Source organism: Cydia splendana, chromosome 16 (assembly GCF_910591565.1).
Source record: "Cydia splendana chromosome 16, ilCydSple1.2, whole genome shotgun sequence".
Taxonomy (NCBI): Eukaryota; Metazoa; Arthropoda; class Insecta; order Lepidoptera; family Tortricidae; genus Cydia; species Cydia splendana.
The window spans coordinates 15,035,778-15,062,209 of NC_085975.1; the positions used below are offsets into that span (position 1 = coordinate 15,035,778).

General features: G+C 36.7%; 2 protein-coding genes across 11 annotated transcripts in view; one reads left to right on the forward strand and one right to left on the reverse strand.

Annotated features, from left to right (window-relative positions):
- Positions 1–15,098, reverse strand: part of LOC134798418 (transient receptor potential cation channel trpm) — a 407,980-nt gene extending 392,882 nt beyond the window's left edge. For 4 of the 10 annotated variants that reach the window (XM_063770843.1, XM_063770841.1, XM_063770839.1 and 1 more), the window contains exons 1-2: positions 14,544–15,096; positions 5,816–5,890 (exon numbers count right to left, since the gene is read on the reverse strand). In XM_063770843.1, coding sequence (XP_063626913.1) covers positions 5,816–5,890; positions 14,544–14,633 — 165 coding nt within the window. In that variant the 5' untranslated portion in view covers positions 14,634–15,096. Of the gene's footprint in view, positions 1–5,815; positions 5,891–14,543 lie in introns of all 10 variants that reach the window. The other 6 variants (XM_063770838.1, XM_063770837.1, XM_063770836.1 and 3 more) reach the window with 3 other exon arrangements.
- Positions 1–25,873, forward strand: part of LOC134798444 (5-formyltetrahydrofolate cyclo-ligase-like) — a 32,431-nt gene extending 6,558 nt beyond the window's left edge. Inside the window, exons 2-6 of the mRNA XM_063770885.1 lie at positions 22,235–22,357; positions 22,787–22,892; positions 23,365–23,508; positions 24,232–24,359; positions 24,957–25,873. Of these exons, the coding sequence (XP_063626955.1) occupies positions 22,235–22,357; positions 22,787–22,892; positions 23,365–23,508; positions 24,232–24,359; positions 24,957–25,049 (594 nt within the window). The 3' untranslated portion in view covers positions 25,050–25,873. The remainder of the gene's footprint in view (positions 1–22,234; positions 22,358–22,786; positions 22,893–23,364; positions 23,509–24,231; positions 24,360–24,956) is intronic.
- Positions 25,874–26,432: the final 559 nt, after the last annotated feature.

Here is a 26,432-nt window from a genome sequence, read left to right on the forward strand (position 1 = left end):
CTATTCATCCGTAATAAAAATAAAAATAGAAACTTCCGAGAATATAAAATAGCGAAGTATTATTACTTTAATTTTATGTTTTCTGGCGTCTATATTAATTATCTTTATTTATATCTTTATTGACCATTTATTTATTTACATAAGGAGATCCAACAGCTAACTAAATGACAATGGAATCATAAATAGATATATAGAGCCAATTACAGGAACTCGCAAATAGATATGTAGTAAAAACATATACTTAAGTAACACGCATCACACACACACACACACACACACACACACACACACACACACACACACACACACACACACACACATACACACACACACACACACACACACATACACACACACACACACACACACACACACACACACACATCGCACACATGAAAGAGATAAGACTCAAACCAAAACTAACAACATTCGCTTACATAATCAAACCCTTCTACCGGTGACAGGACACCAATTAAATAGTGTAAAAACAAAGAAAAAAAATAACTGAAAAACTAAGAACAAAATAAAGTGTTATGTTATAACTTAGATACTACATATACAAAGCACTCACTTACGAGATAAATAAAAAGTGCCTAATTGAAACACATTTCCGTCAATTTACGCCTCACGGAGGGAATTTATCTATCTAGGGAGCTATCCTGGACACCATCGCAAATAGACGCGGAAAAATGATTGGACACTTAATACGACACGACCACTTCTTTAAAACTATCTTGGAGGGGCGGATAGGACACAAGCGGGGAAGAGGAAAACCCAGACGCAGCTTTTTGGAGCAAGTGAAAGAAAAAGTGGGGGTCGTGTCGTATCAAAAAGTCAAAGAGCTGGCGCAGGATAGGGAAAGCTGGAAGATACTCCACCGACAAGAGAATAACTCTTAAGTTGATGATGATGGAGGGAATTTATATTGTACTTTATGTTATATGTACATACATTTTATGTAAGTAGATTCATATAAACAAAATTGTATCCCCAGCAGCAGCCCTGGCCATTCACTGATAGTGGCCGCCATTTTTATCGATACCTATAAATATTGGTTTCTGTAAACTGAAAGGTTTTTTATTACTGTAACAGCAATACGCTCTGAAATGATTGTAAAGTATGTGGTTAGGGAAAATATACAGCATGTTTCGTTGGGTTACAATATCTTCGCCGTTTTTAAGCGAAAACGAAAAATCCCTTAATGATTTTGACTCTTATAAGCTTACGAAAAGTTAACACTATAACAAAATTTTATATATAGATCAGTATTTTTGATAAAATAGGTATGTTTGAAGATGAAAGACTTCTCATTCTGGTGATCTAGTCGGAATAAACAGGAAATCCCAATTTGCGATAAAAAAAATGTACTTAATGAAAAATTCAGTTGAGCTACGATCCATACGTTATCGTAACTTAGTGGAAGATTTTGTAGGACATACGGTGAAATTACCCTTATATACACCAAATTTTATCAAAATCTAACAAAAATGAAAAAAACGACAATAAAATAAATATCGGCTCAGATAGTGATGGGGGCAAAAAAGCCATTTTTTACACTTAAGTAGGTATAGTGTTTATTCATAGCGTCAGTTATCGGCTACGGTATTAATACTATTAATTCAAAACATAATTTACAGGTCTAAGATCTTGCTTCGTGGCGATATCAACAACAGTTACGGAAACTCCCTTGAGTAATCCTTTGCTCTGTTATTTATAACATTCACAGATACCTCTGGTATCAGGAACATTTTATTCGCCTATTTTCATTAACGTATATATCTATGGACTGGCCTTACGGGCACTAAAAATGGTACTAGTTTAGCGGTGTGACTCACGAATTCCCGCCAATCGTGCAGTCTAACGCAACTAGTTGCGACCAATAGCGCGCGTGATGCGAACTCATCAACCAATCGCGCGCGTGATGCGAACTCATCAACCAATCGCGCGCGTGATGCGAACTCATCAACCATTCGCGCGCGTGATGCGAACTCATCAACCAATCGCGCGCGTGATGTGAACTCATCAACCAATCGCGCGCGTGATGCGAACTCATCAACCAATCGCGTTGTACCGGTGTCACACCGCTGTACTGGCCCCTGTCATGCCTCATTATTATTGTCCGTAAAGCCAGTCCCTAGATATCTATGTCAATGGCCGACACCAATGAGCGGTGGTAGCCGAGTGGATATGACGTCCGACCTTCAATCCGGAGGTCGCGGGTTCAAATCCTGGCTCGTACCAATGAGTTTTTCGGAACTTATGTACGAAATATCATTTGATATTTACCACTAGCTTTTCGGTGAAGGAAAACATCGTGAGGAAACCTGCATACATCTGCGAAGAAATTCATAGGTGTATGTGAAGTCTCCAATCCGCATTGGGCTAGCGTGGGGACTATAGCCCAAGCCCTCTCGGGCATGAGAGGAGGCCTGTGCCCAGCAGTGGGACGTATATAGGCTGAAATGATGAAAAAATGATGATGAATCAAAATCAAGTACCTAAAAAATTGATACATTTTACCAATTTGTTAATTCATTATAGAATTTATAATGTTAATCTCATTAACCTCTCTTAGTACCTATAGATTTTTTTTATGTAATCTGGAAGATCGAGAAGTCTCCTTGATACAGGTACTTTATACCTAATAGGAGGACGCGACCACTATGTATTTACCAACTAAGATTGAAATGAAATAAATTATTATCTTATCTCTTATCTTATCTTATCTTCAAATAATCGGCCATAGGTTTCTGTAGTTTTATTCACGCATATATAATTGAGTAAAAAAAAAACAAAAATTATTAAAGATTTTGGCTCTAATAAAGCACCCCGGGGTATACTAACCTTACGTCTGTGTGGCAGCGCCAGCGACACCCGCTGCATGAACGTCGGCTTCGACACACGACACACCGTCGACACACTTGACGTCGACCCGTGATAAAATATCGACATGTTTGTCACTTATTATTCACATTTTACACTCATTGCACTATTTATTACTTTACTTACTGCAAGATTAAGTTTCTATTGTTTTCGTCGTAGGGATGTGTTCACCTTGTCACCATGTGGTGAAAAATTCTACCTATACTAACAAGCTATTCCTTTAAATGCCCTCACTGAGATTTCATCACCATTTCAATCTTTACCATTCACCTGGTACATATTTAAATTAATACTTACACTATAAAACCTTTCACAATGCTTCATGGAAATAATGTTGCGCCTTTAAATTCACAAATACAGAAGTTATAACACTAACATTAGGTAAATAATTACGGTTTAGATTCACTTGTTTTGTTTTTTGATTAAATTTGAATTATAATACTTTCGCGTTTTGTAATACACAATAATGTTTAGAACGGGTCTAACGCGATACGGATGACGGGCCCGTGATCACTCTGACCACACATCACCCAGCTGAAACGTCAGATAAGGTAAAATATTGAAATTATAGCGCATTAGACCCCCTCTAGTCACTAAAAACAGCTCTAAACGTTGTGGTTATATCCACGGCGTATGCGCGCTGACTGATTGTCACTTACATGCCATCTAAATTCACACCTATGTCGTACATTGACAATGCAACAATTAATAGTGAGTTATGTATTGTGATAATACTGATAATTGACAGTATTATCACAATACATAACGCACCGACCCCAGACAGACCAAAAAAGCGATGGCTCGATGTCGTGAAAGCAGATATGAGCGTGACGGGGCTCACACGAGACGACGCTCAGGATCGCGCAAAGTGGAGGAAAGCTAGTAGGAAAGCGGATCCCCTGCAAAGGCCGGGATAACGCTAGGTAGAAGAAGACTGATAATTGACAGTGGTATATATACTGAGACTCTTGGATGCATTGCGTTCAAAGCTAGTGTTCTTAAGTTCTACCTGTCAAAGGCTTGGAGTATGCTATGTAAGTAGTAGACATGATGAATCCGGGTTCCTTTCTACCGTCAAGGCGTTCTTCTTCATATTCTGGAAGTCTTGAGGGCTTGGTCAAGATAACAAACGTATTAACCATCAGCATCACGCTCCGCGATTGTTACGCCATTTATGGTTCTAGCTTGGTTGTTCCAAACTTACGCTATGGAATATCCAATTTAGCTAGAACCCTAAATGGTGTATAGTTAGTTACATACAGGTCGACCTAATAAAAGCTTGTTAAAAAAAATCGACAATGTCAACATTCTTCAGGATTTCCCCATAACATCAATCTTGTATGTGATAAGCAAATTTGCCGTAGCGACCTATTTGTCACTCGACGTGCTAAAATGTTATGTTTCTACAAACCTTGAGTTAGCACGTACCTAATACACGGCCTTGACCATCTCTAGACTAACAGGCCAATTCTAGTTTTAGTTATTCGATCTGTTTCCGATAAGATACTCATATCAGTATCATATTGGAAACTGATCTAATCTGAAGATCTGAATACTGTCAGTGTCAAAAGTGACGTTTTTGGTTGAAGAAATATCAAATTTGACACTGACAGATCAGTATCATAATAAAATAAAGAAACAGATCTCATGACTCAAACTAGAATTGGCCTGTAATATGCGTAATTCGCAGATCTGCTTGCGTTTAGGCGGATTTTGGGTTTTACATACATATTGTGCGTATATTATGTCCATGAAATATTCACTGCTTGACTGTTTCTGGGATAATATTATATACAGTTAGTCAGCCCATTTCATATTTCCTAACATAGATATTCTAGAAAATACAGGGTGGCTCAAAAATACTTTGGCAACTTTTTTTACTGCCGCAGTAAAGCAGCGGCATATTGTTGATAACTTTTAATAACCGTTTGCGTTTGTGTATCAAAGCTAAAGGAGGATTTTTAATTACATGATTGTAAAATACTTATAAGTAAGGAAAGTACTGGACCTGTATTGTATTCCTTGGCAACTACCTATAGGTACCGTTTCAATCTGTCTGTTTGTATTAAGAAGAAACCTGTTGTCTCTAATTTAAAATCAATTGCTTATTTAATACATTCGAATATGCTTCTTAAACTAAAGGGTAAATATTTATAGACTGCCATAGAAATACAATCGACCTTATCGATAATCGTCAATCTGGTAAGTCTGCAAACATCACAAAATATCAGAAAATCAAAGCACAAAATTTCCATAATACAATAGATTCTTACCGTTATTCACACGAAAATTCTCATGCCTGCATGGAAATGACAATCGATCACAATCTGTACATCATTCCTCGGCGCATGCTGGTAATGATATTGTATCCCTTGTGCGGCAAAGTACCGTCGGGCAATAATAATGTCAAGTGAAATGGGATGGGAATGAACATTATTTACAGAAAATGCTGAGAAACAAAGCCTTGCAAAGAAATGATAATTTTCTTTCGCTACTTTTTTGCAATAATAATGTAAATACAAACTCTTGTGTACTTAATAATAAACGGTTTATTTAAGAGTATAGGTGTATATGAGTTATCTACCTACACTTACTTTGCTGAAGGAATTTAATTATACCTAAAGTATGACTTGGGTCTGAACTCCGAAATTATTTAATCGTTTAGCTGAAAATCGAAAAAAACTGCAAATTCGTACATGTAAATAAATTAAGACATAATCACATTTAAAAAATTGTTTAAGTTTCCCATTTTTAAGGTTCTGTATAAAATAATTACATTTTAAAATTTTATTGGATTACTTATATGAATGGAGAAAATTGTTTTTCCGGCTTTGACATTAATTTAGATGGGAATGATAAATGCAGTAATGATCACGAACGTAATGACAATGGTAATGACATGACATGACGTGACAGTCAACACGCTACTGACTTTCTTTCTGTCATCAAGAGCCATCGACATTGACAGCATCGCCAGGCCGACCTTTCTGAGGCCACTTTGCACGCCCTGTTGAAATAAATTGTGAAATAAATAAAAAACACACATAAATTAATATAATGTAGGTACGACAAAAAATATAAAAAATATAAATATTTCAAATTGAAATTGATAGTCTTTATTTCACGACTGTCGGCCCATTTTCTGTTAGTTTACATGTTAGTTGAGTATCTAAATAAATAGTAAAATCAATAAATTAAATTAAAATTAAAAACTAAAAACAAATAATAAAAACTTGTCACCTAGCCTATTATGGTGTGTATACGCATACGTAGGTGTATTTGGTACTATTGTTATCTACTGTGTTTAAAAACTTATTACTATGACTACTCCGGAACTTCATTTCGTGACAATTATCGTTATTACACCATTTACCTATATAATTATAGTAATGTTTGTATATAAAGGCCGATCGATATAATTTGTTTCAGACAACACCACCTGTATAGGTATAGACCTGATCATAATAAATGAATATAACCCACCCACATGAGGCAGCAGATACAATAGATATTTGTGTAAAATGAGAGAAAAGTTGATTTTTGCTGCGAGCCCTAATTTCGAGTCTCGTGCAAGCGAGTGATTCTACAATTCTAATTTAGTATCTTGAGACTACAGACAAGTTTTCATCTCAGCGGGGAAGAGTACAATGTTTCTTACCAAATAAGGTTTCTTATTAAGGTTAATGTGAAGAAAACCGTCTATAAGGTAAGACCGTCTACGAGCTCTTTCGTCGTTCTAACTCTTGCTACTCCATTTACAGAAGGTCGGTAAAGCAGAAGGAGCAAAGCTCTTCCCTTCTGATATCTGCGCCGATTCGAACTTTAAGATACGTCAATTAATAGATCTAAAAACGATATGGATTAGATATGTCAGTGTCAAATGTGACGTTTCTTCAAACATAAACGTAAATTTTGACACTGACACATCTAATCCATATCGTTCCAAGATCTATTATTTGACGTATCTTAAAGTTCGAATCGGGCAGTGTGACTCTGACACTGTGTGTGTGTGTGTGTCTGGCAGTGTGTGTCTGAGTGAAGTACATATATGGGGCATTATCTATGAAAAGGGACCTTATTGTCGATGGCGCTTACGGCGCACAGCGTCGCGCAGCATTGTATTTATATCGGAGCATCGTTAATAAAGCCGTAAGCGCCATCGACAATAAGGTCCCTTTTCATGGATAACGTCACATATAAATATTTACGAGAATTCTTGCCATAGGACGGTCTTCCCTATCAAAAAATTGATAATGCCGGTCTTTGGCCGCGGTGAGCAAACGCTTTTGCTCACTATTTCGCGCAACAAAGTACTTATTTGAGCTGAAATCCAGCGGGCTCAGCACGGTTCCATTTTTATCGACTATCACTATGCGCGTCCCTTTCGCACTTACATACTTGTTAGAACGTGACAGGCATGGTGACAAGGGATAAAAACGCGACCGTGCTCATGGTCCTGTATTACCTGCACTCAAGTGCTGTGTATGGTCGAATGTCTTAAAAGCTGTATCTACTAAACTTGAGTGCACCAATAAAAGCTTTATAAAACCAGCTTAAGTATCAAAGGTGCACTATCACCGACCACCCAGTACAAAGGCGTTATTGCATTCGCTTAACGAGTACTATAGTATTATGTATTTTATTTTATTTTTATTTTTATTATTTGTTTTATTTTCGCACCACCCGTTAACTTGAATTTGTTTCGCCTTCTCACTATCTGAAGGTTGTCTGGAAGAGATCGCTGTTTAGCGATAAGTCCACCTGTTGTTACCTACATATTTGTACCTGTTCATACTTTTGTACCATTTCTTTTGTAGTGTGCAATAAAGCATTTTATTATTATTATTATTCTCCTTATTTATTTCTCCTCTTAAGTTAGGTTATTTATAATATGGATATAAAAGTAAAATATAAAAACACTTACAAAACAATAAAAAATACATATAAACACATTATAAAAAAACCTAACCTAGATTGCCGCCGGCAGCGGGGCTTGGCTTATTATCTTTTTATTTATTTTTCGTCTTAAGTTAGGTATTTAAATAAAAGCAAACAATCCCCTCACCCAATCTACCCTCAAATGGCTTAAGCCAGTCGAGGGTAGATAAAAACATTACACGATCAAATAATGTAGGTTAAATCCAGGTCGTTCAGTGACTGATCCAGGCGGTTTTGTATTTGGTTGGTCCGAAAATGTACAAATTATTTGTTTACTTTTATTTAAATACCTAAAGATACAGACTATAGTCGTGATGAAGATGCATTCACACCGCAACTAAGAGGAAAGGGGACGACCGCTTTGCATACAAACGTAGTCTCCATTTTCCTCCTTGATTTAGATATGGAAAATATTCCCTTCGTTTGACGTTTTCAGATTTTGTGATAATAATAAAAATGAGAAGCCGAGAATCTATAATAGAGATTCACGAGCGTAGCGATTACAAAATGCGACTTTGCTCACTTTTACCAGTTTTACCCTTCGAGCCTGAAGAAGGACCGCCGACGGGCCCGAAATATGTCGCCAATATCGACTAGAAATTCAAGTTAGTGAAACCGTTGTCGTCTAAACAGTTTTACCCTTATTTAATTACACAAACGGGTCTACCGCGATATAATTTCATTGTTTTTACCATTAACGACGTTTCAGCTGAGTTGCACCAGCTGTGGTCACGGAAAGACTGACGTCCCAACAAATGTAATTGTGTAATTAAATATGTGTACAAAACGCGAGAGTTTAAAGTGTTATAGTTTTACCCTTGTTCGAGCTGCTGAGGTGAAGACAATATTAACTCATTTATGTAGTCAACTCGGTTTAAAACTACTTTTCATTACTGCTTACCGATCCCCCGGTCAAAGTTATACGAGTTCTAAACATGACTTCCCAATGCTCTGTACCCAAATGCAATAAGATCCCATATCGCGCCGCGCACAAAAACAGTCGCACGCGCACCCATACACTATACTCTCCCACTCTCACATTTGCTAAAATACGGGGATAGAAGCAAGACAGACATAGCCGTCAGATCAAAGGTTAATTGATGGATCGGATTACAGTGATATCAGCCTACCTCAATGTAATTAGTCCCGAATGTAAACAATTGAAGAATAAACAGACTTGTATTGGCTTCATCTGATCTCATGCGGCTCTTATGGCAACCTGAAGTGGTTTGATGGGTAAAGCCAGACCAAGATAATTCTGCAGCAATTTTTACAGCACACTGACGTGCAAGTCATAATTTAAAAGAAGTTTGACGTTTAAAACAAAACAGCTGTACACAAAAAAAAGTTTTTATAATGAATTGTTACACGCTTTTACAAATGCAAATGCCATGAAAAAATCACACGGAAACTATTAGACTATGAGGCCAATTTGAACCTTCACTGAGTTAAGAATGATATCCCAATAATTATATCACGGGAATTTCAATTTTCGAGATAGGCACGTAAAGTGCTAATTACATGACGATACAAGTGAGAAAAGTAGGAAATTCGCAACGAGTGGCGATAAATTGAAACACGACCGAAGGGAGAGCGAATTAACTTTCCGCACGTGTATTGTACAACGTTTTACAGTACATATTGCCATACCATATACTGTAAAAAAAGTTAAACAGGGACCTATTCAACATTAAAATGACAACCGTCGCGACTGATTTGAAAATAAAACAATATTGATACACGAAACTAAAGTAAAACTAAGTATAGTTATAGTTTGTTACGATATTTCATTACGAAGTCATAGCAACATAACAACACAGTCAATTTTCGATACAATCAATAACTAGCTGCTCTAATCGCTTGTTTGACAAGCAATCAGTCTAACGCGACGAAATGATAAACGATAAAACTGTCAACCGTTAGCGCCGCCAGTACATCAGTGAGTTATCAATCTCAATCTGACAGTTTGCAGTGGGCGCGATAAACTGATAAAAATATCGTTACTTTTGCGTTACTTGACGTGTGTGTTCCGTTGACAACTTTGCATGAAATGATAAGATATGTTAATGTAAGTTGCTAAGGCAGTCGTGGTAATAATTAGTAGCCATTAAGATTTTGGTATTTTTGAAGTGAAAACTTCTTTTACAGTACATACGGTCCTATTTTCCCGCACTAGTGCGTAAAATAGCACTTTTCGTAAAATAGCACTCGTGTCGATTTAAAACACTCCCTTCGGTCGTGTTTTAATTTATCGCCACTCGTTTCGAATTTCCTCTTTTCCGCACTTGTATCGTAAATAACTATAGCGGCGCTGTGCACTTTTTGTGATGGGGAAAAAATGTTAAACTCGTAACAGATGTCACGTGACCGTAAGACGGACACGTGACCTGATCGAAAAACTGTTACAATGAGTTATTCTTTATTGATTTAAATGTCATCTAGTGAGTTTCCCTCTAACTGGTAGGTACTAATATAACTCGAGTACTAACAGTGATGTGCTTAGGGGTTTCAAGTAATGCGACGAAATAACGCTAGATGGCGTTAACCTCAATTATACATAGTGCGTCATTGAGTTTTCACTTCTGCCGGCACTCCCGGAATACAACCCGTTGTTTTTTTAGTGAAATAAGTAATAAGTGACAATTTTTTTTTTTACTATTTACTGACTGTCCTAATGACTCTCCTATGGGTCCTATGACTCCTATGACTTAATTGGACTTAGGCTGATGTTTGTTTAAGCGAAAAACTTAGTACGTAAATTAGAGCCCACAATTGGTATCACTTTTAGTTCCCCCACCACGCACTGCACTTAGCCAACAGAACAAATGACGTAGTCTGGCCAGGTATAGGTATGTATGTACATGTACACAGTTGTCGTGAGCGCATACCGACCCGGGTAACTAGGGCAGCATTGCAACAGGTGCTTCTAGCCGGGTCAACCTCGGCCCGGGACGGACAATAGGTTAAAACTTCCAGGAAGTTCTAGGCCTTGATTTTGACCTAGGCCAAAAACTACCTTGGTTTTTGATCACAGAATATTTTTTTAAGCGAAGTTATATATGTACCTAGAATATATTATGCTGAAGCGATCGACATCAAAATCAAAGTGAGTTGTTAAGATTTATTTAGTGGAAACCGGTTTCTCCCGAAATGAAAATTGTATGAAAAAAGTACCTATTCTTCCCTCTTAATGCCCGATTCACATGTATTTCAATAGCATTCCAGTCCAGTGATCGAAACCATCACTGGAATTACACTATAATAAATAATGTAAGCTAGCACTGGAATATACTCATTCCAGTGAGCATTCCAGTCCAGTACAGATATGATGGTCGTTCTTGTCTACGTGACAGCGTGATAAAACGGTGTCCGTCACTTTCTATCCCATGGTATTAAAAAGTGACAGTTCTTTTATCAGGTGGATAAAGATGGATAAAGCCATCCATAATACGCCGGCTGACTGGATTGACGGTCTATTTATTGATTCCAGCTCACCCAATCCATGATGATGATGATGATGCATTCCTGTTATCCCTCATTAGGGACATAGGGCTCGCTAAACCATGCTACCCAATCCATGCTAAGTGCTAACGCTTCACAAGAACTCTCAAATGACTGGAATTCATGTAATCGATATGATCCAATTCAGTTTCGGTCACTGGACTGGAATGCTACTGGAATAGGGGATATTACTGCAATGTTCTGCCGCAAGAGTGCAGCAGTAGTACTATAGTAAATTCATAGACTAACTTATACATACTGTGCCTTAAACTGTGTTTTGACAAGTTTTCACAGACAATAAAATATGACATTGATGCATCAAGGCGGTTTGTTAACAAGGGCCTACCGGTAAACGCGAAAATCTAAATTTAGTTATCTGCCTCTTTATCGATCGAATATGCAAGAGTGATAGAGAGGCAGAAACCGAACTTTCGATTGTCGTATTTCATGGTAAGCCATGTGATTGACGTAGTGACGTATGTTGTGTCATTGATGTTTGTTTACTGTATGTGTACTAGTTACGCCACCTATGCAGAGCTTTGCCTAATATTCCCTATAGATAGATGTGCATAACGCAAAAAAAGTTGGCCACCCCTGGCTGCCGTAAAATGAAAAGCATTTGTCGACAAACGCCAATCGAAAAGAGAATGTACATACTAGGGGGCCTAGCCAAGTCACAATCGTTGACAGAACAGAAAACGCCAATCGAAAGTTAAAAAAAACCGGGCAAGTGCGAGTCGGACTCACACACGAAGGGTTCCGTACCCTTATCTATAAAAACGGTCACCCATCCAAGTACTGACCCCGCCCGACGTTGCTTAACTTCGGTCAAAAATCACGTTTGTTGTATGGTAGCCCCACTAAATCTTTATTTTATTCTGTTTTTAGTTATAGCGGCAACAGAAATACATCATGTGTGAAAATTTCAGCTGTCTAGCTAACACAGATCACGAGATACGGACGAGAGCCTGGTGACAGACGGACGGACGGACGGACAGCGGAGTCTTAGTAATAGGGTCCCGTTTTACCATTTGGGTACGGAACCCTAAAAATTATCACGTATGACTTTTCATTGAATCTGTCATTGATGCAATTTTTTTTTACGATCGAAAAAATAGTTGCACTTATTTTATGTATGGAATTCATTGCTCTTTTGCCGCATAATTTTCTTTTGTGGTGCAATAATAGTAGTTTGTGTTACAAGGGATTAAAATTATATATTTCCGTCAAGAGCGTACATTGAATCCTGAATGAAGCGATGGTTTCTAAAGTAGAATCCTGAGCGTAATGAGGGATACAAGTGTTAACGCCCAAGACGAAATAATTTTGATACCGTGCATGTGAGTGCTTTTCACATCAACTATGAGGAAAATAAAAAAATAAATTAATGAGGAAATTATCATGTATCAAAACACTATTTAAGCTAAAAAAATTGTATGTAAAAATGAAAAAAAAATGTGTCCTATAACAGAAAAGTACCACTTTGATCCCCCCTAGCAGGGAGGAAAAGTGCTACTTTGATCCCTCCTAGCGGGGAAGAAAAAGCCCTTTTCCGAATTAGTGATGTGAAATAGTTATTTACGATACAAGTGCGGAATAGAGGAAAATCGAAGCGAGTGGCGATAAAATTATTACTTACTTTACTTTCTTTATTATTCTTAAGGGCTTTATTATTTTAACTCAAAATCAAATGTGTAATATCTTTCTGCCAATGTCATCTACAATGTTATTATTGTAATTGAATGTTAAGATTTTTAAATGTTTATTTATACGTATAATATTACCTATATTCATATTGCTTGCGCAAATCGGCTGCCTTAGCTGTGTATCTAATTTTTCCGCAGGTAACGTACCAAAGAAAAACATACATACTACATTACATAGGTATAACACTAATTCATATTTCAGAACAAATAAAATCAACAAAAAGTCTGTGACAGTTCTTATAGTTCGTTTTTTTAGCATTAGAAATAAGGTAAACAATCTTGATGTGTCTTTTAATTGAAAAACACGTTCTAAAAATAAGTTGCGGCAAATATGTAACAATTATGAATCTAATACGATCATGTATATTCTTCTGCTTTCATAAGTAATAGTTATTGATTTTTAAAAAGCGTTTTTCAATTAAAAGACATGTCAAGATCGCTTACCTCCTTTCAAGTTCTTTCTAATGTTAAAAAAAACGAAGTATAGGTAGATAAGTACCTACTTTTGGCGCGTGGTTTCATACGCTACTATTACTTAATGATTGTACCTAATATCTAAATCGATTAAAAACTATTCACGTTTAAAACATGCACCTAATTATTTTAGTTCCACATAATAGTCCTACAAAACGAGTTATTACTTAAAGGAATGCTAATTTATACAAAAATTGACTTAAAATATGCCCCTGTTTATTTGTGACTAGCAATGACTACGTAAGCAAAGATGGTATTTTGTTGCGGAAATCAGATCTAAATTTAAACTCGAGACGATCCGTTTATAAATAGATTAAAACAATTGCGTATATGTACCTTGACTTGACGATAGCTCAACACCATAACGCGGTATCTGACAATGTCACCCGGTCGTTGACACTTGTTTCATTCATTCATTCGATCAAAAATGAATGTATGTAGTGCCGCACTCAGTTTAGTTGTTTATCTTGTGAAAAATATTTTATTTAGTTGATTGGATTGCCGTGAATACATTTTAAGTGGAAGAGGTGATTGTGTGACATATTTGTTCTAGTAAGAAAAGCGTGGTAATTTATAATTGCATGCTAATTGTTTACAGGCACGTTTTTAATGTTTACCGTAAATAAACACAATCGTTACTATGTTACGAGTGCCTATCGGTTTTGAGCGATAACACGTGCATTGAATGACGTTTACGGACGATGATTTTAAACCAATGGAGGACCATGTCATTTACCTATTAAATAAGGAAACATTATGCAAAACAAATATTTACAGATACGGACGTTACGGAAGCTCCAATTTATGTAACGTTCATAACCTTAATGATTTATGAAATATGCGAATCTTATCGTACATTAATTGCAGTTCCGAGCAGTTCTGTTAACCTTTAGGTTTGATTTGGCTGAGCAAATATAACCTATAAATAAAAAACATTTACCTACCCAAAATCCTTCTAAAACGGATGTATGGACGAGGTCGTTAATTATACCAAAACATTCACGCTTATGAAGTTTGCGTTTAGAAATTTACTTGGCTTACCGTTTTCACTTCGCTGGAGCTCGACTTCGCAGTTGACATTGCCTTTATCATCCTGCTGGAGTTATCCAGAAAACACTTTTGGATACTCATTGCTCCTTTTTAAACACAACACGGCACACAAAAAAAATTACATCATTAACACTGCAAACTGTAGCACTGCACGTCACTACTACGGGCACATTAGAGACGCCATTTAGACACAATAACAATCACATTTCATACGAAACTGAGTGCGCGGCGTGTTAGGTTATATCCATTGATTTGACGTAAGAAAGTTTTGCTGGTGAATTGAAGCAAGGCACGCGCGCACAGAATAATGGCCGAGCTCGACTGCGGCAGTGAGCGACCGGCGAGCGCTCGCAGCGCCCCTGCCGCGAACAAAGGAAGGTCGCGGCTTAGACCACTAGCCACACCTATGGATATGGTCATAACTTTTTATTCACCCCTGCAACGCGGTGACCTCTTTAGCGGGTCCTTTATCAGAACAGGTTTCCTCCCCAGATAAGATAAAGTTAGCATAACTGTTCCTGCCAAAGCCAGAATTCAAGTCGCGAAATGAATGATTTCCGCAGTACTGCAACAGGTTTGGTTTACATAAGACTTCTAATAAGATCTGCGGGGATAATAATTAGTAGCATAAGCTAGTTAAGCTACATAAATTATTTAGCAGAAGCAATTAAAGCAATTACACTTACAAATTACAGGGATACAGAAAAAGCCGCAAAATACTTCAACTAATGACATAATGCGCAATTAAGCCCATAGGGCCGTGTTCATACAACAGACCAATGTATAATTCAGTGTATACTAATATGCTGTGGAATTGTGAAAACAGATTTTCTAGAATCTATTGTAATCATTTACATCTAGATACGCGATATACTGATTTTATTTACAAACCTATTACATTTCTAGCTATATATTTTTCATTTCTATTGCAATTTCCCTTTTTCTAACCACTATCTACATGTCGTCATATTGTCAACAACACGACACAGTCGTTTATAATATACCTACATAGGTATATGGAATCAAGACAAGAAGAAGAGCTAATACTCATTTTGTGCTAAAAAATAAAATAAAATAGAGTTCTTATAACATAAAGCGATAAAGAGCAAGCGAAAGCAAACACAATAGAGTTCTATTTAAATATCAAACAATCGATATTGTATAAAATGGATGCACATGGTTATACTCATGGTTATATAGGTAATCGAACAGAATGAATGCGATAACGGCGGCAGTTAAAGTCCAATTAAACACCCTCATAAAAGCAGCATGTGTTCTATTAATTGTACGAACGATACTTTCAAGCAAATGGATCGCTGGAACAGTTGCACCCATTAATGGAATACCTACTGTCTCTACTAATGTATTTTCTCTAAGTAGGTTTAGTAGGTACATCAGTATATTAACGCGCGTTAGAAATTGTGTTTTGTCGACTAAATAGTGTTTAGTTTTAAGTTTATAAAATACATATGTATGTTAGTCTGTAAGGTATTTGTAATATGGGCCTTGTTGCCTGAATTAAATTTCTAAATAAATAAATAAATAAATTACACAAATATAAAATAATTTCTGTACGATTTATGCTTCTGCTGAAATATATGAAGAATTTAAATACAATATGTCTGTGAATTATTTATTTATATTTAAAATAGCTTAGTTTTTATTCAAACATGAATAGAACGAAATTACAGTAAATAAATTAATAAAATACAGAGACAAATTTATCCAAACAATCTAGGAAACATTCAAATATTTAAATGAATTATAAATGCAAATTAATTCAAAACATTAAGACTCAAATCCAATTGTGAACGTTTTACAAATTAGTAAGTGTAGCATTCTTGATTACGCCGATTTATTACATTTATGAATTTCGATTCGGTCGTCCCTTTGTTAATAAAATCAGCGTCTACATTTCATTTTAGTCTGACTTAAAACTTAATGAATTCAATCGTAAAGGTTGGAAGACTTGGAAGGGAATTTAATTCCGGTATATTTTACTGCTGACAGTACTAACTTGAAATAACCCTATTTTAGAAAGCTTTGTCGCCCATCATTTTGCAATTTTCTTACCATAGCATTCTGAAACGCGCTGTTTAAACCTGTCCACTTAAATCTTCACGTCGTGGAGAAAACTAATTAGCATAACCGTATTAACCGCCAAGATAAGGCTAATAACTGATAATAACTTGAAGAGATAAGTATGATCTGCTCAAACAGCGTATGGATATGTTATCAAAGAAAATTTTAGACAGCATATTATATTATGTATATGATTTTGTGAATGTTCAATTTTACCACGAAATTAGACAACTCTCAGAAGAATTCATCCAGGTCAATAATTATAAGGAAACCGGATAGTCTAGACATCGCTCTGCAAATCATCCGGAAATTTTCCGCTAAGTCAACTCCTAAGTAGACTCGGTACTTTGACGAGCAATTTTATGCAAAACGAACACTAGAAGAACTGGAAGTTTTATAGAACTTACGAACAAGAAGTCGTATAAATTTCAATAATAGGTACCTTAAGTGTTCTTTCACAGATAAAAATTCTGCATGCCTTAATCTGTAATTCCGTACTTACTTATTACAAACCAGCTTAAAATTACAAATTTTTTACGAAATTTTTGACAGAAGCAGACAAAAGATTAAGCCACTTCATGCAATACGATAAGTGTTCACACACCACGCTTCATACATATAAATCACAAAACGTGTGAGTCCGTTCTCACTCTTTACGGCTCTCTTGACCCAATTTCGATAAAAAAAATGCCAGGGGGCTCTGAAAAATCTTGGAACCACAGACAAAACATCCTCCAGACTGAGCATAGTAGCGCTACCCCCTCTGCCACGCATACGGTAATTTTACTCCATGTTCGAGTCGAAAGTGTCTTTGTGTGACGTCCGTGTCTTTGAACGGACCAATCACGGCACGGGACTTCGCTCACCTCGTCCCGCGCACCCCGGCATTTTTGGCATGAAATAATTGCTCTAAACTCGGTCTAGAGGATTCCTAGTCTATGCTTGGAACGGACATGATATACTTATCATCTGGGAGCAGATTTTATGTGATTGGGATACCTCCAGAAAATACCTTCCTCGACAGGATATAAATTTAAGATAGTGCCGTAATGTATTTTTAATGTTCTGAAACTATCTGGACTTGGTCTTTTAACTTATTTTTTGCCGTCATTAACGTCCTTTTGCTTATACCTATAATATTTATTTTATATACTAATTATCGTCAATTTTATAAATGTTTTTATATTTAACAGTTTGAATGGACAGGTATGTAATCTAGTTTACTTTCTCGATTGTCCAGTAATGAAACAATAATTCTGTAGATAGGCTATGTAGGTAGGCCATTTGGCAACATTTGAAATGCATTTTCAAATAACAACTTATAGACCTGCCTACCTACTTTTACAATACTTCTTACGGACTCTGAATTTTTTATTAGTATCGCAGACATCTTTCTTTTTGTACTTTCTTTGTAACGAATCGACTTCATCTTAAACTTTTTAACGCTGGAATCCCGGGTACAAATAATCTAGAATGGCGAAATCCTCTTAAGTCGGTTCGGTGCCTTTTGAGATTAGCGCGGTCATGCAAGATGCTTCCTTTTACTCGTGCAAAGTATGTAGCGAGCGATAACAACCACGTTGATAATTCTGAAAAGATTTATGTGAAAGAAATTTTCCATGAACTTAGTTCCTTTCAAGTCTTGCCTGAAGACGACGTGTGCGTTTCAAACAACACTGGCATACATGAGGACACGAAGGGTTATTAAACAACTATGTTATACATTATACATATAGACACAATGGAAAGGCTATATTCATAATTTTAAATAACTACTATAACAATATCATTCATGTAGTCATCTACATGATAACTACTAATTAGTGTAAGTGCTTGCTTAAATGTATTTTCGTTAGCAGATATTTTAAGTATAAAAAGATAATAATCACAATCCGCTAGAATACTTAGGTACTATTTAACTGCGTTAACCTAATATCTCACAAAATCTGGCTTATCACTATAGATATCGTACACTTCAGCCACCTGTAGCCGCTATAAAACAACTTTACATTTTTAGCAACACGTGCGAGCTAAGTTCATAATATTTTCGTCAAAGTGAGTTCACATTAGTTCGAGAGGCCTTAGCTAGATGGCGCGGTTATCAAAGCGTTGAACACGTGCACATTGCGTGACTGTTTTGGTTCCATGCCGTATCGTTTTATCATTGGCAGATAAACAAACAGTGTTACTGTTGCAGTGTACTCATAACTGTGGTAGCGGGATAGCTAGTGGTGAGTGAATCGGTTATTTTTTTCAATTTACTTTTCACTAACCGTTACAGTGCAGTAAAGAGTATAATACCGGTCAGCACAATGTTGATAAAGCAAACTTAAAACTGGTTTATGATAATAATAAGATGTTTTCACTCTACTACTCTACTCTTTTAGTAGACAACATTTTTAATGTTATTACTTATCAGTAATTAAGGCGTCTGAGATTTACTATGTATAAATTAAGAATAAATTTCGCTACTAGAGATTTCGTTGGTGTTTAGTGGGATCATATTGATAATGACAATAACATTAAATGTAAAAATAGTAAAAATAAAACGTCATGCATTTCGTTCAATTCATTCGGTCTAATAAAAAAATGTTACGTACGCGGTTTTGAATTTTGGGAAATATAGGATAAGTTATTTATTAAACAAAAAAAAATATATACTAAAATTAAAAACTACATAAAGCTACAACTACAACTAAAATAACCTATAAACTAAAATAACCTATAAATAAATAATTGGCCAAGCACGAAGTCAAGACTACGGTGTTCAGAGCACCGTTCCCTTTCTCTATACGCCTTACTAACTCTATGTGCTCTATTGTGAAAAAAAAAACACAACGACAGTGAAGAACGGAATTCTTAATTTGAATTTTTTCAGATAAACTGCAATAATAAATATTATTCTTACTGGGCACATTGAGATAGTCAATTGGTTGGAAAGCCCGTTCGAAATTTAAACTTATTTGCAATATAATAAGGTTGTATTTTGTAGATCTCTCTCATACTTATAGTAGGCTATACAGAAAAAAAATATCCCACAAAAATAAGCAAGCAGAATTAAACTTTGTATCAAAGACATAAGTCATAAATTTCAATGCCAAACTTTTAACTAAGGATCTTTCTCGCTAAAACTACTTCCTAATATGAAATGACCAGTGTAAGCATCAGTTAGCTAGCCCTAAGCAACCAAAGATCAGGCTGCAGTTGAAAAACTAATAAAGATAAAGTTAAGCTGATAATTTTCCCGCCGTCTCCATGCTTCTTTAATTTGGGTATTGATTGGTCAGCTGCCTGTTAGCTTTAGTTTTGACACAGAGGTGAAAATTTTTGTATGAAAACTTGCAACTTTAAATGCATTTTTATCGAAACTATTGCACTCTAAAATGAAGTCAAAATCAGTCCATCGACTCAATTTTTTGCAAGCTTTCTAATGGTACCCCACACGATTCTTACAAATAAAAAAAAATTCAAGCTACTCCTCTCAACCCCCTAAATTTCCCCCTAAAATCAGAAATAAGCAGTTTTGACTTATTCACAGTGTTAGTGATGGTAATTGCCATAACTATTCCAAATTTTAGGTACCTACATCAAACGGTCTTAGAGAAAAACGCATTTAACCGATTTGTAAGACCGAAGTGATCCCATAAGAGCACCGTGAACAAAGTTTTGTACGGTGCTCTAAAAACTGGCTCCAGTTCCGTGCCTTTGGGCAGGGTGCCAAGAAGGCTGGCGGCATTGCCGCGCTGGACGGCAATACTAATGCGTTGCGCAAGGTAGGAGCCATGGTATAATAATATACTCCGCCTGGTACTCCATTCCGAGATTCGCGTATGACCTAACTGACACGCGCCTACGTCATCATGCTGTTTACAGGTTCTCAAACTTTGAAATGTGGGAGAATTTTAACCAACGGTGAAAATTATTTTAACGGCATTAATTTTAAGTTATTCATGTAGAAACATAGTAAAATAAAACAAATCTAATGTATTAAATTAAACTTTATTTATATATACAAGACAAACGTTTAAAAAACTAATTCACAGTTACACATTAATTACCAAGCTTACGACGTGAAAAGTTTGGAAAACACTGCGACTGCTGACACTGAGCGAGAAGGAAATAACAATTAACACGCGTTTGACAAGGATGACGGTCAGGGCATGGAGTTATCTAGATCCGAATTGTCAAATGTCCACAGCGCTATCCTGTGTTGCCAGTAGTATAAACAGAATTACCCGAAAGTCTGAAATTTCTTTCGTGAATCGGAAGATATTGCTAACGAGTAATTAAAAATGACGTGTTATTGTAAAATTTAAGCTAAAATACATATAAATGAAAATTATAAAATTATAAAGAAATATTTTAACTTATTAACCATAGGTATAATGTACCCATGTAACATGTTATGTTGAAATAAAGTGGCAATGTTATTGTGACGTAATCGCGTGTCACTCTGGGAATGGAAGACCATGTTTTATTAGACCATGGTAGGAGCCAGCCTTCTTGTCACCCGTCGCCTCCACGAGGCGCTTCGCCAGTTCGGCGAATATGCCGTGGGCGCCAGGACCCCACGGCCCAAGGGTTTCCACCCCAAACGGCTCAAGCATGCAGCCAGAATCAATGGCTAAATATAGGTACCTACTGTAAAATTGCATTTGATTGTTTCTAAAATTATTACTTACTTATTAAAAAAAAGCGTAATACCCACATGTATAAAATAATTATAATTTTATTTTTAAATAAACCGCATCCATTTTACTGAGTAGGTACTTAGTTAAATATTTGCGAAAATAAAATAGGTACTTACCTACTTGAATTTAATTTTACAGAAGATGTGCGTGATTCTGTTTACTTTTTCATACTTCAAGAAATGTTCGAGTAGTGTTAATATTGTAGAATGAGATGCATTAAAAAAAATGATAGTATGTATTGTTATTTTTAAGCTAATTTAATGTTTTATATTTATTTAATAGCGTTGTAATAAATCAATTTACTACTTTTGAAAAAAATAATATTATAGTCAAATTGCTGTTGCTGTGGTTGTAAAATTCAGACTTAAGTATATTTATTTTCCTATAATTCCTTTTATTATTTTTACTTATTTTTAAAAATAATCCTCTATTGTTTCGGTTCATCATATATTATTTGAATACTTTGGATGCTACCTATACTATACGACGCTGACTGTACCTAGTCTTACCACGAGCAGCACTGACGTGACACTGACATATTCGCTAGCGTCTGTGTAACTTACTTTCTATGCATCTCGCTCATACTGGCATATTAGTGAGTGCGAGATATACAGGGCGTTTTTTGAACAACTAGCCATTGTGCGAGACTGCGAGGTGATTAGGTAGGCCATACTAAACAACTTTTTCTATGGGACCAACTCCGAAATCACAAAAAAATTTTTGGCCGTTTCATACATTTTGGTCGAGTGGATGTCGACGTTTTCTATGGGAAAACCTTTTTTTTTTGGGGATTTCGGGGTTGGTCCCATAGTAAAAGTTGTTCAGTATGAACAATATGGCTAGTTGTCCAAAAAACGCCCCGTATAGAAAGTAGGGGCACTTTATTAGGACCACACTTTTTATTTCCAGTCCACAATGGCCCCCGGCACGCCCAACCCCGCCAAGATGCTCCTGCGCAATGAGATTTCCTCGCGCATCGCAGTCCTGTCCGCTGAAGAGAAGAAAAGGCAATCCAGGGTGGTCTACGAAAAGGTACTTACTAACTTGAATGGAACAAAGTGTGAGTAAACGAAATATTTTCATAAATAATTTACATAGAATCTACAAAAAAGTAATAAGCACTCTATCATCAGGCGAAAGTTCATTGTAGATGTACAGAGAACAAAGCCCCTAAATCTTAAAAAAAAACATGTCTTTTGCTGTGGACTAGTTTCTTGTTACTAAACAAAATGCAGTATACGTTCCTATACTTTGGCACAGCGACTTTGTCAATAGAAAAAGGCGGCAAATTAAAAAAAAATAGGCGCTAGGTGTTGACCTTTCATAGAAAATTTTAATTTCGCTACTTTTTCTACTGACAAGTTGGATGTGTTTAGGTATTATTATGCTGGATTCGCATTATATACTTAATTCCTTATTTTATATCCGTACTCCATGCTAATATAGAGCTATAATTTGCAGGTTATCAACCACCCCTGGTACAAGTCATCGAAACGGATTGCGCTGTACATGAGCACAGACCAGGAGGTGGACACCTCCCCGCTGCTGCAGCACGTTAAGGCCAAGGGTCAGTAATGCCATCAGATATACCGGTGCGGCTTAAGCTGCCTTTCTAGTTCCACTGAGATCGATAGTGGCAGGACATTTTACGTGACAGCTTATCATATCTTATCTTATCGTTTTCGGGGGCCCTTGCCCTTTCGACCCATAGGGATCTTTTGTGCAATCACCCCCTAGGAAAGATCCGTCAACTACTCAAGAGCTTTTCCCACCATCTCCATGTGCCACGTGCCAGCTACTCCATATAAAAATAATCTGACATAGGGAGATAGGGACCATTCGACTTGAGAGGTTATAGTTATTCTTCGACCTATCATCATCATCATCATTCAGCCTATATAGTCCCACTGCTGGGCACAGGCCTCCTCTCACTCGCAAGAGGGCTTGGGCTATAGTCCCCACGCTAGCCCAATGCGGATTGGGAGTAAAGTATATTATCTTTAAATCTTCATATTTTTATAAAGTGTTGTATCCTATAGGGACGGCCTTTGTGCCTCAGTACGCTGGAGGCCACATGAAGATGCTGCGAGTGGAAGCAGGAGACGAAGCCAGCATGGATGTAACTAAGCACGGAATCGCTCAGCACAAGAAAGATGCCGCCAGGGACGATGCTTTGGAGTCAGGTAACTTTGTTCCTACCGTAGACAGTAAAGCAGATTTCCAAAATCGCGAGCTTCTTAGAACTGATGTCAAAAATATCTCATCAGTAGAGGTGACGGAAAGCATCGTCGAAAATCCGGACTGATCCCAACATTCCCAACATGGCATTGGAAAGTTAGGACAATAGCTTTCGTAAAAACCATTGCCTTCAACAATGTTGGTATTCGGTTGCTAAAACAGGACCCTAGGCTCCTTAAGGATTTCCAGGGAAGATAAGAGAAGAGGAAGGATTGCCTTAGACTTCTAAAGTAAGCTGGAGGCCACATGAAGATGCTACAGGAGACGAAGCCAGCATGGACATCACCAAGCACGGGATCGCTCAGCACAAGAAGGATGCGGCCAGGGACGACGCTTTAGTCAGGTAAGGCTTCCAAACAGCTTTAGTTTGCGGTTTATAATAAATATCTTATCATAAACAGTAAGACAGTTTTCTAAATTGGATCCTGGAATATCATATCAGAAGCTGTTGGTAAAATGAGACCGGACTATTCCCAATAAAGCGATAGATTGCCCTCTGGGTTGTGAGGTCAGGTGGCAGTCGCTTCCGCAATGACTAATTCTTGGTATTTGGATTACCCAGGCACCTTTAAGATGCAACTGGGAAAGCACTCAATGACGCTTTCCAGTCGGGTAACTATTTGACTACATTAAATATAACAACTACAAGTACAACTTTTCTGTTTCAGGAGGCCTGGATCTCATAATCGCTCCAGGGTTGGCATTCAGCAGATCAGGCAGCCGTCTCGGCCACGGCGGCGGTTACTACGACCGGTACCTCGCCAGGGTTAGGAGCAACCCTGAGACCGCTCCCAAGGTAGGGTAAATTTGTCAATAACTAGGATCCTCTAGTTACTGACAAATTTAAATAGGAGATAAAAGATAATGCTTAATCCCCTTGGTCACATTACGAAGTAATAATTTGTTTAGTGAATTTGGAAGCCTTTTGCGATTCAAATATTTATATATACTATTAATATGTAAACTCTAATATTGAATAATTGACGACCGGTCTGGCCTAGTGGGTAGTGACACTAGTGACCCTGCCTGTGAAGCCGATGGTCCTGGGTTCGAATCCTGGTAAGGGCTTTTATTTGTGCGATGAACACAAATATTTGTTCCGAAGTCATGGGTGTTTCCTATGTATAATATATCGTCGCCTAGCATCCATAGCTTAGCACAGCTTTGCTTTGTGTTGGTTTGGGGCTAGGTTGATCTGTGTAGGATGTCCCCAAATATTTATTTATTTATTTATATAATGTATCAATGAACGAAAACTATAGAAAACGCGTTCGTATGTCACGCAATTTAGAAAGAAGCGAATGGTACTTACCGCAAAGTTACACACACACCTGCGTAAAAAAATATATGGATCTGTTAATAGTTAAACTCACGTTATTTTTATTATTTTCAGGTTGTGGCTTTGGCTTTTAACTGCCAAGTTGTAGACGAAGTTCCCGTCGACGAGAACGATCAAAAAGTAGACGAAGTCATTGCAGCTGATTAAAACATAATTACTCGTAATAGACATAATTTACAATACTCCATAGAAATAAGTGTAACTACCCATATATACGTGAATGTGAGCATCCACCAGAGTTGTACTAGATGTAAACAAACCTTCAAATCGCCGTTTATCATCATTTAACTATTATTTATTACTAACGTATACAATTGGCACAGAGAACCAGTATTTTGCACCAAAAGTTGATGTCGTTTTGACAACAAAACATAGAAGCCGAGCGTGAATCTCGCGACCTAAACGCGTAAGCGCCATGAATTTTACGGCGCTTACGACGTTTTGGTCGCGTGGTACAGGTTGCGATTGTGACAATTTCATTGTTTAGTATGGATTGTCTATAGTAATAATAACTCAATGTTTATCATATCTATAAATATACGGTCCGGCTAACATGATTGGTACAAACCAGCAAAACCTTAAAACCAGATTGCTCTGTGAACCAAAAAACAAAAGTTCTTGGCGCTATGCGCAAGAAAAGTCACGACGTCTTGGTAGATTTTTGACGTTAAAACATAATTCTAAGAACCGATTAATACTTGAATAGAACATAGATATTAAAGCCTGACAGTAATATATGATCCTTGTGAAGAGGGCGAGATCATTGTTGAGAAAAACAGTATCCTCATATATGGTGACTATTCAGTATAGGAAATTCCGCAACATGGCGCGTGATCATATATTACTGGTCAGGCTTTAATACTATATTATATACTCATATAGGTACTAATGATTTTATTTATGTGAGAATTTTAATATTTTAACAAATTATTCTGGTTTTTATTTTTGTCATTATTCCCACAAAATGTATAAGTACCTAAATATTGTTTTAACAGTTTTATAATCTGTATGCATTTATTTTTAATAAGTACCTATTGTTAAGTTAAGGATAATAAAATTGATACAAATGTGTAAAATTTTATTTAATATTTATAAAGACACAAATTGCAACACACAACACAATTCAATCGTGCAAAAAATAACTAATATAATAACACAAAGTATGCAGATCACAATTTAGGCAGGTAACTAAATAGACAATACTTATTACGTAGACCGGGGCGACTTTGAAAAATTTGGGGTTACTTTGATAGATTTAAAACGGCCATAGAATTACCATTATTCATTATTTACTGAAAATGTTCCTGTAACTAGTTAGATTACTATATATTCTAATTCACCTACTGTAAAAAATCTTGCATAAATATATATTATGGCTTAAAAACTAGAATTTTTAGAAGTCGCCCCTGCATTTCAAAGTCACCCCGTTCTACCGTACATAGTACAACTTTAATATACCTACATTTCAACCACTTGACGCCATACGATGCGATTCAATTCCATGATACAACATCAAGTAAAGGACTCTAG